General features: G+C 38.4%; 1 protein-coding gene across 1 annotated transcript in view; it reads right to left on the bottom strand.

Moving 5' to 3' along the window:
• dnah9l (dynein, axonemal, heavy polypeptide 9 like) overlaps positions 1 to 13,299 on the bottom strand; it is a 432,311-nt gene that overhangs the window by 248,857 nt on the left and 170,155 nt on the right. Inside the window, exons 39-40 of the mRNA XM_043693603.2 lie at positions 12,507 to 12,701; positions 1,654 to 1,731 (exon numbers count right to left, since the gene is read on the bottom strand). Coding sequence (XP_043549538.2) covers positions 1,654 to 1,731; positions 12,507 to 12,701 — 273 coding nt within the window. The remainder of the gene's footprint in view (positions 1 to 1,653; positions 1,732 to 12,506; positions 12,702 to 13,299) is intronic.

Genomic DNA, 13,299 nt, shown 5'->3' with positions numbered 1-13,299 from the left:
AAAGGGTCCCAAGTTTTACCAAGCTTCAGACTGCACAAACATTGGTCTTCCAAGATTCCACAAAGGTAGACGGCAGCATCAACCTATTCCATAAGCTGACATGAATCTCTGCCACTGCCTGTTTGGGTAGGAAATCATCAGTGGGATTTAAGAGAATCAAATTGTTCAATGCAAACAATACTCATTCATCGGTGGAAACTAACATGACAGCATAGTTTTCCCATCAGAAACTTGTTGAAATTTATCAGTAAACTATCGGGAAAAATAAATAAATTGTTGATAAAGCATAATTATTCACCAATCTTGAGAAAAACACTTAAATTTAGGCAGAATAGAACTGAAGATACTTAAGGAATGCAATTCCACACATTGTAATGGCTGTTCTAACCCTCATTCTATCCTGACTCTATATAAAATTTGATGTGGAGCTGCCGTGACCTTGGGTTCATGTTGCGCTACATGCAACCCCATCATTCTGTTCTGTATTTGTAAAATCTTCCTTACTATCCTATTTTACCACCATCACATTGATACCTTGTTATGATCTCTCTACCTTAATTGGTTTGTGCAATTTGGATTACTTGTTACTTTGGTTAGACCCTCAGCATGTGACTCGTATCTATCATGTTATTCCAGCCATTTGATTTATTTCCAGTACCACCTTATTTTTACTTTTTTGTAATTTATTTCTCTGCCTCAATTAATTGGGTTATAGATCATCTCCTTCACTTACTATTCAGCTGTTGACACTTTACTCATATCGCATGACATTTTTGAACACATGCAGAGACTTATTATTTGGCATTCCACTCACACTATTTATATGATATTTTGATCTCTGTTCACTGATCCCTCTATCTATAAATTCTGTGCCTGTATGCTTTTCTTCACTTGACAAAGGGGCAGCGCTCTGAAATCTAACCTTGTGTTGTTTGACTTCTGACCTCTATACAGAACTAAATAAGGCAAAGAAACAATGCAATCAGAACAGTGAAATGCACAAGACCCAAGGCTGTTAATTGTAAGAGATTGTTTCTTAAAGTAATAGATTTAAGAAATAAAATGAGAGCAAGTAATACTTATTTACGATTGATCAAGCAGATAGTGGTTGATGTAAAGCCAATGAAATATATGTGTTTTGTCCATTTTCTTAGTATTATTAATAATATTGAGTTATTATAATTATAACTTATAGTAACTGAATTGCTAAAAGAAATATGTTAAATGAGTTCATTGAGTTAAACAGTTATGAGTTTTTGTATAATTATGAATGGACTCACTGATATTGATTATAATTCCATTCAAGGATCAAAAGACTGTTAAAAAAAACCTTGCCTGGATCTTCCCTATTAGTCCAATCAATGTGAGCTACATTTACTTGTCCATCAATTTTCCTGTGGGAACCGTTTGCTATCAGATTGGCATCTCTTCTTTCAATGAAGAGTTCACTGTTGGCACATCGAGTATGAACATCTGCTCTAAATTCCACAGTAGGGGGTGATTATGACAGCTTATCATTGAAGCATGTGTTTTTCGTTTGTCATTTAAAAATCATCATGCAAAAGGGAGATTAATACAATATAGATCACAGCTCGATTTGGTTTAGGTTCCCCTAGGTTTAGTCCATGATGTAACTGGAGTGTCTTTACTTACTTGGCTCTTGCCTGTTCCAGCACCACCCACAACAAAAACTGAATGTCGCACTGTCAACAGCTCCTCAAGTTGTGTAACCTGACAAAAATATAAACAGCAATTATGAAAGGTTGGCAACTAAGCTACTATTGCAGCACACAACTTCACTTATCAAAGCAAACCTATTAACTGGAGCATGAGGAGACATCTGATCACAAGTGTGGGCTATGGCAAGCAGTTGAATTTCGCCAGGCATTTTCCCACTTCATTGCTGTAACTTTGACAGAAACTTGACATTGATGTGCAAATAATTCCAGATATATGCAATCTTTGAAAATGTTTGAAAAACACATTTGTAGTCGCTGACTATAACAGGAGTTAAACAGCTGTTATTAAATTTTTCAAGTCGAATAGCACAAACTGGCTTCTCAAACAAAGATTTCAACAGTTAGCATGCTCTACTTAAAAGAAACTTTATGCACTCAATTTGCTTGCTTTCTGTAGGACAAAAACAAATTTCAATAAACAGATAACCAGCAGAATGAAAAATAATATTTCAGAGTTGGTCTATTAGTTCCCACTTCACGTGCATATAAACAAAAGTAGCAAAGAATTCAAGAGCAACAGTGGAAAAAAAAAAGCTAATGGCTGATTTTGAAAGACAGTGGTAAAAGTTTGCTGCTTATGCATGAACCAACCCTCTGTTATAACACATTAAATAAACAAGAAATTGAGGACAGATGAGCATAAAAGTAGAAAATACCAGATAGAAATCCTCAACTACATGTGTAATCTATGTTAGTATACCAACGAACTAGTAAACGTTAAGAAACAATCTTGAACATAGTTTCACGCCAGAAACTCAAGTGGTCAAGAATAGAATTACAGCTAAACTTGGAGAACTACTGGAATCTTTTACTTACAGATACTCATTACAAATACACAAACCCAAATTGAGTAAAGATGCAGTCTATCCCTATTTCTAGGAACATATAATCGCAGGTTCATGAGCTCTACCTGGGTATAATTCAATATAGTTCATATAAAATAAAGTGATACACTTACCATAAAAAATTATAAGTCCAATGAAAGTTACAAAACAAAATAAACAACTGCCTCCACTTTCTATATGAAATGTAACATTTCAACAAGCTTCTCACCTAGGCCCTTATAAATGTATTTGTGCTTGTATTTCCTTTTGCAACACAATCTGATAGCTGGTCATTTGCATCTACCTATTTCATTTAAGATTTTTGTCCAAGGGAGTGAAGCTAAATTTGCAGCTCACATCAAGTTATGAAGAAGGCATTATGAAGTTGCAGACAGATGTTGAGGGAGTGAGCAAAAATGGCATGCACTGCACACTGCGTGAAAATGTGAAGAATAAAAAAGCAGAGAATTCCTTAAACAGTGAACAACTTTGGAATTCTAGGGTGCAAAGAGAATTAGGTGTCACAGTGCATGAGTCACTAATTAAATGCAGGCACAACAAAATCAAAAAGGTTAATGGAATACTATCCTTTATTATGACAAGAATTTAGAATAGAAGAAAAATAGTATGCTTCAGTTATACTGGTCTTGGTGTGACCAAATCTCAAATTAATATGTGCAGTTCTGGTTTCCTTATATAAAGGTGAAATGCATTGACTTGACCTACCTTTGGGAAATAGGGGAGGACGGTGATGGAGGTAACAGTGGGGGAGCACTATGGAATCAGTGACTATAATTCTCTGAATTTTAAAATAGTTATGGAGATGGGCAAAACTGACATAGGTTCAAGTTCTAAACTGGGGCAAGGTGAATTTTGATGGAATGAGATAGGAGCTTACAGGGATCTGTTTGCAGACAAAAGAACTTCTGACAAGTGGGAGGCCTTTAAAAGTGAGATAGCTATATATGGGTGAAGGGCAGGAATAGGGAATCCGGGATAACGAGAGATATTAAGGTTTTGGCCAGAAAAAAGGAGGCATGGTTCAGGTGCAGCAGCCAGGATCAGGGGAATCCCTGGAAGTATACAGGGAATATAGGAGTTTACTGAAGTAGGAAATCAGGTGGGCAAAAAGGGGGCACAACATAGCCTTGACTGAGAAGATTAGGGTGAATTAAAGAGGTACTTTAAGTATATTAAAGGAAAAAGAATAACTGGAGACAGAATAGGACCTTTTTAGGACCAAAATGGACACGTTTGTGTAGGACCGTAGGAGATGGGCAAGGCTCTCATTGAATATTTCTACTCTGTATTTACTATGGAGAAAGACATTAAGACGTGGGAACTTGGGGAAGTTAGTGGCGATATCTTGGGGACAGAACATATCACAGTAGAAGAGGCATTAGTTATAGGATCCATCTACCAGGCCCGCTGTCAAGCAAAGGCCGCCAGCATTCTCAAAAATCCATCCCACCCTGGCAATGTTTTACTACAACCTCTATCATCGGGGACAGGGTACAGAAGCCTGAACACATGCACCAGCCAGTTTCATATCAGTTTCTACCCAACTGTTGTTAGAATAGTGAATGGACTCACAAACTCTTAACATTCGCCTGTAGCTGTGTTTTTGTTTTTGCCACTGTTTACCTATTATTTACTTATCTATGCTACTCAACTATGTGACCTGCCTTTATTGCTCACAAGACAAAGCTTTTCACTGTGCTTCGGTACACGTGACAATAAATTCAATTCAATTCAATCGTTGTATTAGAATGTATGAAAGTTCATAAAGCTCCAGGTCCTGACCAGATATATCCAAGAACACTGCAAGAGGCTAGAGAAGAAATTGCACAGACACTGGCTGATATTTTTGTACTATCGTTAGCCAAAGATGGGGTTTCCTTCCACAATCCAAAAACTATGCGGGTTAGGTGAATTAGCCATGCTAAATTGCTCAAAGTTTGGGAGAAGATTTGTAGCTCGGATGCTCGTTGTTGTGGTTCTGTTCGCCGAGCTGGGAATTTGTGTTGCAGACGTTTCGTCCCCTGTCTAGGTGACATCCTCAGTGCTTGGGAGCCTCCTGTGAAGCGCTTCTGTGATGTTTCCTCCGGCATTTATAGTGATTTGTATCTGCCGCTTCCGGTTGTCAGTTCCAGCTGTCCGCTGTAGTGGCCGGTATATTGGGTCCAGGTCGATGTACTTGTTGACTGAGCATGAGCAAAACCAATACCAATGTAGTGTACAAAATCCCATGCAAGGACTGCACAAAACACTACATAGGACAAACAGGAAGACAGCTAACGATCCACATCCATGAACACCAACTAGCCACGAAACGACACGGCCAGCTATCCTTAGTAGGCACACACTCAGATGACAAGCAACATGAGTTTGACTGGGACAACACTACTATTATCGGACAAGCCAAACAGAGAACAGCCAGGGAATTCCTAGAGGCATGGCACTCATCCACAGATTATATCAACAAGCACATCGACCTGGACCCAATATACCGGCCACTGCAGCGGACAGCTGGAACTGACAACCGGAAGCGGCAGATACAAATCACTATAAATGCCGGAGGAAAGATCACAGAAGCGCTTCACAGGAGGCTCCAAAGCACTGAGGATGTCACCTAGACAGGGACGAAACATCTGCAACACAAATTCCCAGCTCGGCGAACAGAACCACAACATGCTAAATTGCCCGTTGGTTTAGGCGCATTAGTGAGGAGTAAATATAGGGTGGGGGAATGGGTTTGGGTGGGTTACTCTTCAGAGGGTCGGTGTGAACTTGTTGGGCCCAAGGGCCTGTTTCCATACTGTAGGGAATCTAATCTAATCTAATCTGTGGTGGGTAAATTACTTGAGATGATTCTGAGGGATAAGATATACATGCATTTGGAAAGACAGGGTTTGATTAGGGGTAGTCAACGTGGCTTTGTGAGTGGGAGATCATGCCTCACAAATTTGTTGGAATTCTTTGATGAAGTGACCAGGAAGGTTGACAAAGGCAGGGTGGTAGGCATAGTCTATATGAATTTCAACATTTGATAAGGTTCCACATGGTACACTGCTCTGGAAGATTAGATCGCATGGAATCCAGGCTGAGTTACCAAATTGGATAAAAAAATTGGCTTGATGGTAGGAAGCAGAGGGTAATAGTGGAAGGATGCTTGTCAGACTGGAAGGCTATGACTAGTGGAATGTGTCAGGGGTCGGTGCTGGGCCCATTACTGTTTGTTATCTATATCAATGATTTGGATGAGAATATACAAGGCATGATGAGTAATTTTGCTGATGATGCTAAAATAGCAAGTATCGTGGACAGTGAGGACGGTTATCAGAAATTGCAGCAGGACCTTGATCAGCTGGGGATGTGGGCTTAAAAATGGCAAATCAAGTTTAAAATAGATATGTGTGAGCTCTTGCGCTTTGGAAAGTCAAATCCAGATAGGAGTTTCGTGGTGAATGGAAGGGCCTTAAGGAGTATAATGGAACAGAGGGATCATGGAGTTCAGGTTCGCAATTCTCTGAAAGTGGAATCACAGGTAGACAGGGCAGTGAAGAAGGCTTTTGGCACAGTGGCCTTCATCTGTCAGGCCACTGAATATAGAAGTTGGGTGGTTATGTTGCAGTTGTAAAGGATACTGGTGAGGCTACAGTTGGAGTAGTGTGTTCAGTTTTGGTCACCTTGTTCTTGGAAGGATGTTATTGAACTGGAAAGAGTGCAGAATAATTTACAAGAATGTTGCCTGGACTCAAGGGTCTGAGTTATAGGGAGAGGTTGGACAAACTCGGACGTTTTTCTTTAAAATGTAGGAAACTGAGAGGGGAATCTTATAAAAGTGTATAAGATCATGAGAGGCATGGATAGGGTGAATGCAGTCATTCTTTTTCCCAGGGTTGGAGAATCAAGGACGAGAAGACATCTTTGTAAAGTTAGAAGGTAAAGAATAAAAGTGAACCTGAGGGGCAACATTTTTACACAGAGGGTGGAATGTATATGGGATGAGCTGCCTGGGGAAGTGGTTGAGGTGGTACATTAACAATTAACACATGGATAGGAAAGGATTAGAAGGATATGGGCTAAGTGCAGGGAAATGGGGTTAGCGTGGATGAATATTTTGGTCAGCATGTACCAGTTTGGGCCAAAGGGCCTGTCTCCGTGCTGTAGCCTCTATGATTCTATGACTCTGGAGGAAATTCGGAGGAGGTTTACTAGATTGATACAAAAAGAAACTGCTGGAAAAGCTCAGCATGTCTGGCAGCACCTGTGGACAGAAAGTGAAGCTAATGTTTCAGATCCAAATGACCTTTCTTCAGAACTCCAAGCAACTTCTGAAGATGGGTCACTGGACTCGAAATGTTAACTCTACTTTCTCTCCACAGATGCTGACAGCCTACAAAGTTTTTCAATCAATTTCTATTTTTGTTTCTGATTTCCAGCATCCACAGTTCTTTCACTTTTTTTATTTTACTAGATTGATACCTGGCATGAGTGGATTCATCAGCAAGGAAAGAAAAATTGGACATGGTAGTCTTGTTTCCATTGCAATCTGAAAGACTGAAGGTTGACTTAACTGGTGTCTTTGGGATTCAGAATTTTCTGGAAAAAGAAGGATGTGGAAAGGATGCTTCCTCGTGTGCATCAGTCCAGAACAAAGAGTTACTGCTTTAAAATTACGGGTTGCCCTTTTAGGACAGAGTGAGGAGAATTCTTTTTTTTCCCAGGCTTGTACTAATTTGGATTTCTCTGCCTCAAAAGGCAGTGGAGACAGGGGCATTACATAGTTTGAAGACATGGGTAGATTAATTTTTGATACACAAGTGAATCAAAAGTTGTTGGGGTAAATGAAATTTGCAATTCAAAACATGAACAGATCAGCCATGATTTTACTGCGTGGCATAGAAAGATTGTGGCACTGAATAATCTACTTCTGCCCCTATTTTTATGTTCTATATACAGTATTTGTTTCAAGCTGAGATGGTCAATTCTTAATCTTTTCTCATTCACATATTTCATAGAATGCTCATCTTCTCTCAATATATGATTATATGGTTAATATTCAAGGAATATATATATAGCTTGCCAATCATACTGAATCTCACCTAAATTACCTAACCAACAGAATCCCATAGCCACTCCCTCAACAAGAGATAACCATTTTCTCTGCTTCATAAGCTAAAGAGTAGCCTATTCCATTCTTATCTGAAATTTATTTTTTATTCATTCATGAGATGTGCACAATGCTGGCAAGTCCAGCTTTTGGTCACTCTGCTATTTGCCCATGAGGTATGCCAATATAACTCCAAGTGAGGATCGTGTAATTTTCCAGGGAAGTTTCAGGTCATAGTGCTCTCATTTATCTGTTACTCTTGTTTTTCCTGGCCTTATAGGTTGCAGGTATGAAAAGTACTGTTGAAGGGACATTGGTATGTTCCTGCAATGAATCTCATAAATGGTATACACTTATCACTGTACACTTGTAGCAGTGAGAACTTTTAAAGTGGTTGATGGATGCCGATCAAATGGATTTGTGTTGGATGATGTCGAGCTTCCCAAGTGTTGTTGGAGTTTTTAGCCCTTTTAGCCATCTGTAATGACTTTTCCAGGGTAAGGCTATCACTGTTTGTTACTGGACTGTTCTGTTGCCTTGATTTTATTGTCTAATATATACACCTGACAGTCTCTAATTCCACTTTCCTGTCTGGCAAGACGATGACTGTGAGACCTTCCTCTTGCATTACTGAAAGTTCTTCCTTCAAGTACATCATTTTCCAAAAAATCACTTCCAGAATCACTATCCTCCTTTGCACCATTTTTTTGTACTTCTGATTCTTTCACCCTATTTTGCCAGTACATTCATCTTATTTCTTGTCCATCTCCTGCACATTCAACCATTATTCAAACTTACTATTAGCTTTTCCTTCACATTCCACAATTATTACATTCCTCAATTCATTACAGCCTCTTTGGGAAATATCTTTGCTGAGCACCCATTCTGGAAATGGACCTCTATTGATGATATCTCTCTGGTGTACCAGGGTCACTCATATTACTTCTATCTCGCCCTTGATCTACAGCATCCTGTTTCTCAAAACCCTCACCAGAAAGCATAAGAGCACTTGATGTATAAAATGCCTCATTTACTCCTTTATGCTGTTCAAAATCTGAAATGTTGCAGTTAATTCCTAATATTGAGGAATGTATCTTAACAGTTTGATTGCCATGTTTCATAAAATACAACTTTACCATCACAACCTATTGCTTTAACACTCATACTAAACCACACCTCAGCTCACCTTAATGGCTCAGCACTCTACATGTTTTTTAGATTTTAATTAAATCCTACCTTTCAATAGGTAAAACATTCAAATATACAGAATAAAACCGAACCAATTCTTGTACCGTCCAATGCAGGAGCACTGTCACACTAGACAGAAGGTAATTGGGATTTTGCTAATTGATAAGGATAAATTTGTGTCACAGATAGACAGCGTGGTTAAGAAGGTATTTAGCGTGCTTCCCTTCATTGCTCAGACCTTTGAGTATAAGAATTGAGATGTCCTGCGCTATTTTTATGCTGCAGGACGTTGGTGAGGCCTCTTCTGGAGGACTGTGCGCTGTCCTGGTCACCCCGCTATAGGAAGGATATTGTTACATTGGAAAAGATTTACCAGGATGTTGCTGGGAATGGAAGTCGTGTGCTATAAGGATAGGCTCCTTTTTCACTGGAGTGTAGGAGATTGAGGTGTGACGTTATAGAGGTTTATAAAATCATGAGGGGCATAGATAAGGTGAATAACAAGGGTCTTTTCCCTAGGGTGGGGGAGTTCAAAACCAGGGGGCAAATGTTTAACCTGAGAGGAGAAAATTTTAAAAATGACATGAGGGGCAACTTTTTTTTTCTTACAGAGAGCGGTTCACGTATGGAATGAACTGCCGGGGAAGTTGTGGATTCAAGTATAGTTACAACATTTAAAAACATTAGGATATGTATATGAATAGGAAAGATTTAGAGAGATATGGGCCAAGCACACAGAAATTGGACCAGTTTAGTTTGGGAACATGGTCGGTGTAGACTAGTCGAACCAAAGGTTCTATTTCTATGCTGTATGACTCTTTGACTCTATATTCTCCAATTATTTGGAGTACATTTTTACATGTTGACAATTTGCAGTTTGATCACTATAACATTATGCAGCCTTTCATTGGTTGCCATATTGCTTTTCAAAAACTTTGGGGAGATTAAAGGTAAGATGAATAAGGATGCAAGCAGATCTGAATATCAGCAGAAGACAAAATCAGAACAGAACAGTGGGATAATGAATCCCAGGTATTCAGAATAAAAGCAGCTGTCGTATTCACAACCATAATGTTCATATTTTTACATACATTTCAACTCATTTTTTGGAAAATTTAACTTATCAGTCAAACTCAAGTCCAGCTCCTATCCATTTTTGCACATTTTTGTCCATAATATTCCTCGTATCCTTGTTACGTATTATTGTACAAACACGAAACTAGCAAATAGCTCTACAAAATGAAAGATGAAAGTATTTCTATCTTTGTCCCATGCTTCCAGATATATGGCAGCTGCCTTGTTTAAGCCATGTACCAAGGCAAACTGGGGAGTATGTTGCAAAATTGTTTGGTACATCAAAGAATACCTGAAGCACTAATTAATTGTTCACCCAAGATTCAATTTCCTATTATTTATGTTCTAAATTCCCTCTGCTCTAATAGCCAGGTTTGCTTTCATCTTTACCTAATAAAATCAAGTACTGCAGATGCTGGAGCTCTGAAATAAAAATCAGAAGTGCTGGAGAAACTCAATGTTTTGTATGCAACAGGGTTAACATTCTCAGTTTGATGTGACTCTTCTTTGGAGTTCATCCTGGCTTTAACACTTCCATTGTATTGATGCCTGCATTTAGTACCTAAACCATTTTAAAATCAGGAAATCTTTGAGTTTTACATTCTTTTTACAATTCCAAATCTCATTTATTCCATGAATATTGAAGGAAATGACAGTTTCTCCATGACGTTTTTTTTAAGGCTGCAGACATTTGACCCAGAGGGGTCTTCTTCTCTAAGAACTGAACACCAGTTAGAATCAGAAGCCTGTCAATATGAGACACCTCAGCACAACACTAATTTAAATGTCAGTACCAATGCTGGGATCCTCAAATTGAATTGCATCAATTTTTTTATGCAGTCAGTTCAAGTTCATATTTCTTGATGGCATGATCATTAGTTTTCTGTATCAAATTCTCATCATGCCTGGGAAGCATTTTATAGATTGCTTCTCTTGTCAATTCCAACAATTCCAACAATCATTCTAATGGAAGGCCTAAAACATCTCATAAAAACTTAACATAGATTTCTTACTGGAAGTGCTAAGGGAGCCTTGTACCATGCTTTCTCTCTGGAAGAGGCACGCCCACATATCCGACTCACTCTTTCACTGGTCTTGCAATTCAGACTCCAAGAATTAAGTATGCCCTGACAATTTACAGTTGCTTACTGTCATTTTCTATTAAGACCAATAAGTTTCTAATTTTCTGTCTGAAACAGTTTCTTGGGTTTCAACCATTGACATTGGGCAGCCATCCTCTGCTACCACACCAAACTCTAGAAAGTTAGGTAAAGGAGGAATAGAATTGGAACCTTTGTTTGATCATTCTTTTACAGAGAAAGACATTGCAAATAGGAATTGATCCCAAACACCACAATTTGAGTCTATTTTCATTTAATGGAATATGAGGGAGTCCCCAGTTAATTGTATACAGGTGGTGGATATTAAGTACAATTAATACATCAATAATAGAGACCATTTCAGGAAGAAAAAGATACAATTGAATCAGGAAGAAACCCAGAGAGAGCATGGTTGCAAGATTTTGGGATCACTACTAATGGTGATTACAAACACGTGGAACTGGATACCATGGTGAGAGTCAGATTCAAAGATGAGTCTGTTAAGAAATAGTTATGCTTTGGACACAATGGTAGGTTCCCTGCCTCTCAGCCAGAAGACCATGGTTCAGGTCCTACCTGCGCCCGATGTATCAAAACATGTCCGAATAGGTTTATGAGATAATTACAGAACAGGGGCCATTGTGGCAAAGTGTTAGTGTCCCTACCTTTGAATCAGAATGTTTGGGTTCAATTTTCACCTGTCATGCTGTACGATAACAAACCTGATCAAGTTGCTTAAAATACTTATGTACAAAAATGCAGGGAAAACTCAGCAAAGAGTCATAGAGCACGGAAACAAACTATTATCCAACTATTCTGTGCTGACCAGGTATCCTAAACTGATCTAGTCCCACTCGCCAACATTTGGCCCAAATCCCTCTAAACTCTTCCTATTCATATACCATTGAGATGCTGTTTAAATTTTGTAATTGTACCAGCCTCCACTACTTCCTCTGGCATCTGTAGAAAGAGAAAAATAAGGGGGTTTTGTTGTGCTTTGGCAGTGTTCTCACCTCTGGGTCAGAAGATCTAGGTTCAAAACCCACCTGCTCCAGAACTGCTTCGTAGCATGCCTGAACAGGTTGATTAAGAATATCTACAAGCTGGTTAAGATTATGTGCATGTTTTTACTATTTTAATGTTTTATTACAAAAGTTACAGAAACATTACGCACCTTTTAGATATAATTAATCAACCAATATTAATGGGAACACATTTAATTAAGACCACAATAATACAAAAGATGTTTTACTCTGTTGCCTGGAGATAATATACAGAACAGATATAGTAGATTCATTGTGGGTACAATATTTGTTAGATTAAGCTCATAGCTTGGCATAGTAAAAACATCAGACAGCTGTTAGAAGTGTGCATCTTGGTAGAAATTTTACAACAGTGAACATTACAACCTTTCATCAGCTCATTTAGATTTATGATAAACTAAGCATAAAGCTATTATTTCCACCTTTAATATGAAGTTGTCTTCTGGCTGCAGGTGCAGTTCTGAAATAGATTGGCGCACCATCTGTTCCAAATTGATATCTTTCGTTTGTGGTACCTCCAATGATGGGAAAAGATCACCAATCAGACCCAGAAAGATAGGAACATCGTTGGTGACAATTTTTGGTAGATTAAAATCTCTAAGAGCATGCATTAGGACCTGGAAAACAGCAACAGTGCTATAAAACAATGACAGAACAATAACATTATAACAAAAGATATTAAGTTAACAAACACAATAAATTATTGTATAATTAAACAATTATAGTGCATATGGTTAGTTAAACTCAATCTGTCGCATGGTACTCTTTTTAAGTTTAAAATTGATGATTAAAATATCTATATTGAATTCTGTTCCTTTTTGTTAGATAAACAGACCAACTGGGGTGAGAGCCTGGTCACAGTGTTTGTCAGACTACTGATAGGCTTTTGCAGTACTTTTATTCTGAAAAAAAACAGATCAGTAAGATAAACAGCATCAGTTCAATGCATTCTCTTGCAAATCTTGCCTTTTCCCTTCAACATACAAATGCTAACAGAAGGAAAAATTTCAGAAGAAGGAACTTTTTAATTGATATTTAGACACATCTAAATGATTAAGCTTAGGTGATTCATATCGAATATAGAGATATTAATATTGAAACATACAATGCCTGATCTTCTCCCTCAGACATCATGGGGGCATCATTCCCCACATGGTATCAGTGACCTAGACTAATGCCAGCCAGAATGATAGATGGCAGTGAACCTGCGTAAGA

The sequence above is a fragment of the Chiloscyllium plagiosum genome, unplaced genomic scaffold (assembly GCF_037043375.1).
Source record: "Chiloscyllium plagiosum isolate Xiang-an unplaced genomic scaffold, Cpla_swu_hap1 HiC_scaffold_7, whole genome shotgun sequence".
Lineage (NCBI taxonomy): Eukaryota > Metazoa > Chordata > Chondrichthyes > Orectolobiformes > Hemiscylliidae > Chiloscyllium > Chiloscyllium plagiosum.
This window is presented reverse-complemented; position numbering and strand designations above follow the sequence as displayed.